Source organism: Lactuca serriola, chromosome 2, assembly GCF_051521515.1.
Source record: "Lactuca serriola cultivar US96UC23 chromosome 2, Lser_US96UC23_V15, whole genome shotgun sequence".
Taxonomy (NCBI): Eukaryota; Viridiplantae; Streptophyta; class Magnoliopsida; order Asterales; family Asteraceae; genus Lactuca; species Lactuca serriola.
The window spans coordinates 225,320,211-225,325,608 of NC_136409.1; the positions used below are offsets into that span (position 1 = coordinate 225,320,211).

The window sequence follows — 5,398 nt, forward strand, 5'->3', positions numbered from 1 at the left end:
ATCATGACCAACATAATTATGATTTTCAGGATCTACATAGATAATAAGTGCTTAATTGGTGTGTTCCTTTTTCTGTTAGATCGGTTCTCACTGAGCTACACCGGCTTCCAACAACAATTGATTAATTCATTGTATTATGTTGAATAGTCGGAGCCTCTTCCACTAGAACATTGCCACTATCTACCATGTATGATATTTAAGATAATGCGAGTAACGTTTTTTAAATGTATGACATCTCTCTTATTAACTATCTCTATAATATAATGTAAATCCGGAAGTTGAAAAAGCAAATTAATATTAGTTTTATCTTCCAAACCTATCTTTAATATCACCAAATTAATATTAGTTTTATCTCTCAATTCTTTCTTTAATATCACAAAAACATAACAAATTAGAAAATTTTATATTTGCAAAAAATTCTATATCATGATTTGTAACAAAAGGCTCATCATAGTGAGTTTGACTATTGCCATGACCTACTCATATAAACAATAATGAAAAACTCTCTTAAAAATAAATTCATGATTTTCTTTATGAGAATAATTTTATCTAAAATATTTTTAGGGAAATTGAGTGAGCTAACCCATATAAATGAGTATTTTAATAATAATAACCACTTTTTTTTTTTTTTTTTTTTTTTTTTTTTTTTTTTTGAAAAGTGACCGTTTTTTCAAAATAGTGCATTCCGGAGATAGGGTAGTCATTCCAGAGCTTTGCTGCCCACACTTTTTCCGGAATAGCGCATTCTGGAGACAGGGTATTCATTCCAAAGCTTTATTCCGAATTAAGAATCTTTCTACATTCTACAGAACATTTTCGTATTTCCTAAAAAGAGTAAATTACACGAATCGTCCCTCGTCTAGGTGCCAAAAAGCACGTTGACTCCCTATTTTTAAAAATTAACTCGGACCGTCCCTGGATAATTATTTTTTCACTCGGGTCGTCCCTATGAACATAAAATGACATTTTTACCCTTAATATATATTTATTTAATTTTTTAAAGAGTAGAACTCATTTGATTTGACGAATAAATGCTGGAAAGTAGGTCTAAAATTCAGGTAAAACGAAATTTAGAATGACAGAATCCGGAACACGTATTCCGAATTTTTATATGTGGAACCCATATATAGCACGGAGCTACAATATTGGGCTTGGTCGTGTATTTTGGTCCGCAATGTCCCTTTTCGGACCGAGTAATCATTTTGCAAAAAAGAGTTATTATTATTAAAATAACATTAAAAAGTGGTTAGTTTATTGAATTTCCATAATATTTATTTAACATGGTGAAAAGAAAGACATTTTATATATATATATATATATATATATATATATATATATATATATATATATATATATATATATATATATATTGAAAATTTCATTTTATTTATCATATTTCACAATATATAAATCATAAATAATGGATTTTTATCCGACTACATATAACTTTATCAAAGGTTACCTATCAAATTGGTTTCATCTTAATTTTGTGAAAATATTGAAAAAAAAAATTAGAGTGTGTTTGGCTAAACTTAAAAAGTAGTTTGTTATTCTTATTAACGATTTCACATCTGTATAAGGTAAAATGAGTATTTGAATAGATAATTTTTTAAAAAAAACTTATAATGGTGTGTGATCAAAGATAAACCATTTTTGATAAACTAGTATCCCGTGATTTACCAAAACTCTTTGTGATTTATGGCTATATACATATCTAATTTTTTTTTTTTTTTTGTCATTTTACCGAACACTAAAAAATGTTTATCAACTAGCATTTTGACACCATATAAGTTAATTCAAATACTTTTTAAAATTTTATATTTTGATACGGTTATAAACTAGTAAGCTAACAGGTTAAAAAAACATTTGTTATTTCAAATAAGTCCTCCATAACACCCCTTTAATTGGAAATTAAGGCAAATTTGTATTTCTCTCTTTATTTTAATTTGTATTAACGTTTTTAAATGCAAGGGACTGAACCTAAAGTTTATTAAACAACAGGGGTGTGGATGTCAATTCCTCATTCAAAAAGCTCACGGTTTGATAAAAGTCGGACGCCAAGCGAAACAAAATCGACATACATTCCACCATTTTCCCCTGTTTGAAACTCGACAAAAGTTTGAAAGAAATCAAAATATATGTAATTAAAGCAGAGAGTAAACGAATTGGCGTGAAAAAAATTTGAATTTTACTTTCCCAATTTGTTTTATTCGAGCATGTTAATTGCTCAGGATCTCGCGCAATACAAAACCCCTCCAATTTGTCTTGTGTCCTGAGATTTAGGGTTTTTACAAAAATCTTGAATCCTTTTTGCGCTTACTTATTGATTGGCAGTGGGCTACTGACACATACAAAGACAGATATTTAAGAGTTTGAGGGGTTTTTATCCGAGTGATTGTACGGGTGACAGTGATGGATGGCAGGAGGATAACGGCGAATCCACGTCCGTCTAGTGGCCGGCGGGTGGTTGCGAGGAAGCGGCCGCGTGGAGGTATTGATGGTTTTGTTAATAGTGTTAAGAAGCTTCAGAGGAGAGAGATATGTTCGAAAAGGGGACGTGCTTTTACCATGTGTGATGCTCAGGAGCGGTTCAGAAATATTCGATTACAGGTTATTTCTAGGTTTATATATCATTATGTCTTTATTAGTCGTTTTGTTTTAAGTTATGCTTTTTTCGATTTGTTTGCATCACTATATCGATTATACTGCACGACGTTTCAGAGAGGATAGTTAATTAGAATTATAGAAGTGAACTTGAGAATGAATTTAAGTTGGTTTAAAGGAATATCTAAAATTAGTGTTTTTCATGTGTAGATTAGCTTGTTCGAACCCTACTTTTAATCTTGTATTAGCATTTCTTGTTTGTGTAAGCTACATGTATTGAATCCAAAATACTTTCTAACATTCCGATAAGCTCTATTATGTATTGATATTGGCTTTGTACTTAAAGATAACATCATATCAGTATCCACAATCCTTTTATCTGATTGATAATTGCTTCAGGAGGAGTATGACACCCATGATCCCAAGGGACACTGTCCTACAGTTTTGCCATTTCTTAAGAAGAGGTCAAAGATTATTGAGATTGTAGCTGCTCATGATATAGTATTTGCTCTTGCACAATCAGGAGTTTGTGCAGCATTCAACCGAGGTATAGTCAAGAAGATAAATCAGATACAAATGAACTTTTTACATTAAAAAAAATATCTGAAAGACATGCTCTACTCTACTTATTTGATGCAGAAACTAACAAGAGAATATGCTTTCTGAATGTTACTCCTGATGAGGTTATAAGAAGCCTTTTCTACAATAAGAACAATGATTCACTCATTACAGTTTCAGTGTATGCTTCAGACAGCTTTAGTTCCTTGAAATGTAGAACAACAAGGATTGAGTATGTATCTATAATCTTTCCAAAATCTTCTTTACTGGAAGTATCTATATATATATATATATATATATATCATGCTTATAATGTTGTTTATAATGTTGTTAGATACATAAGGAGAGGTCAACCGGATGCTGGTTTTGCTCTTTTTGAATCAGAATCTTTGAAATGGCCTGGATTTGTGGAGTTTGATGATGTAAATGGGAAGGTACTCACATTCTCAGCACAAGATAGGTAAAATCTTGTTTTAAATATTCTTACTTACAGGTTATATTTGTGTCCGATGTTTCATTCCTTGTTTTGTAATTTTTTTCAGCATTTACAAGGTGTTCGACCTAAAAAACTATATGATGTTGTATTCCATATCAGATAAAAATGTACAAGAGATCAAAATAAGGTAAAGATCGCTCCTTTTTCCCTCAAAATATATATATATATATATATATATATATATATATATATATATATATATATATGTATGAATGGTGAATGTCATCCGTTTTCTGACTTTTTAATTTTTTGTTTGGAAACAGTCCTGGAATCATGTTGTTGATATTTAACAAATCCAGTGGCCATGTCCCTTTAAAGATCCTCTCTATTGAAGATGGAAGTGTTCTAAAATCTTTCAACCATCTTCTTCATCGACATAAGAAGGTGGATTTTATCGAACAGTTCAATGAAAAGCTTCTTGTAAAGCAAGAGAATGAGAATCTACAGATTCTTGATGTAAGTGTTTTGTCCTCATTTCCATTTAGGTGTTTATGAAATCTTCCATTTAGAAGATTGAGATTCTAAACCTATCTATGTTTCAATGTGAAAATAGGTAAGAACTTCTGAGCTAATAGAAGTTAGCAGGACAGAATTCATGACTCCATCAGCATTCATCTTTCTGTATGAGAATCAGTTATTCCTGACATTCAGAAACCGAACAGTTGCTGTCTGGAATTTCAGAGGGGAACTTGTGACTTCATTTGAAGATCATTTGTTATGGCATCCAGACTGCAACACCAACAACATTTACATCACAAGTGATCAGGATCTCATCATTTCATATTGCAAAGCCGATTCAGACGATCCATTAACTGAAGCAAATGGTAGATAATAACTTCTTGTTATTTGTTATTTGTTATTCTACTTTCAGATCATTACTTACTATTTATGGCATTTTATGATGCACAGCAGGTTCCATAAATATCAGCAATATTCTGACAGGGAAATGTCTGGCTAAAGTGAAGGCATTGAATAATGTTGTGATGGATGAATGCAGTTGCAGTGATAGTGATAGAAGAAGATGCAAGTGCAAATTAAGGAATAGAAGGATTGAAGCTTCAAGGACTACAGAAGCTCTGGAGGATATTACTGCTCTTTTTTATGATGAAGATCGTAGTGAGATATATACAGGAAATAGGCTTGGTTTGATACATGTGTGGTCTAATTGAAATTAAAACGTTTGTTTTTTTCGCTTGTAGTTAATGATATATTATATTATATTATATAATATGTTGTGTGATATTGAAATGATTGGTAAAAAAAAGTGGATGTTTTTTGTTTACATGTGTTAGGTGGTGGGAGTTGATAATGGTTAAATTCTGTGTGCATCATTATGAGGTGGGGGCTTAGGTTTGGTTATTTGTATCATATAATGCTTTTAACGTCGAAGGTTTTGACCCACCGGTGGTGGTGGTGGGGTTGTGAGTTCAATTTGGTAAAAACACAATAAAAGAGATAGAAAATGTGGAGGTGTCAGAGTTACAGCTAAGGAGCAACATGGGCTGTGGAAGTGTGTGGCCTGAGCTGATGCCTGGTGGGCCTTCACCTTCACCCTTGCCCAACTACCCATGTTCCCTCTTTGACATTTTCAATTATTTTTTTTAATAAGTTTGTTTCGGAATTATGTTATGGTGTTAACATAAGCATTTAAGTAGTTGCCCTCGCATTCACCTTGTTAGAATCATGTTCCATGTGATAACACTTGTATGTTTATTTACTCACTTTTTATTCTTGTAGTAA

General features: G+C 31.8%; 1 protein-coding gene across 2 annotated transcripts; it reads left to right on the forward strand.

The window, feature by feature from the left end:
* Positions 1-2,066: 2,066 nt before the first annotated feature.
* LOC145088708 (uncharacterized) lies at positions 2,067-4,940 on the forward strand. 2 transcript variants are annotated; one of them, XM_079027097.1, is made up of 8 exons: positions 2,067-2,610; positions 3,004-3,151; positions 3,244-3,394; positions 3,497-3,622; positions 3,705-3,785; positions 3,922-4,114; positions 4,212-4,482; positions 4,568-4,940. In XM_079027097.1, the coding sequence occupies exons 1-8, from the start codon at positions 2,413-2,415 to the stop codon at positions 4,825-4,827; spliced, it is 1,428 nt and encodes a 475-aa protein (XP_078883223.1). In that variant the 5' UTR covers positions 2,067-2,412; the 3' UTR covers positions 4,828-4,940. The 2 variants fall into 2 exon arrangements, with proteins under 2 accessions (XP_078883223.1, XP_078883224.1); XM_079027098.1 differs by having other exon boundaries at positions 4,571-4,940.
* Positions 4,941-5,398: the final 458 nt, after the last annotated feature.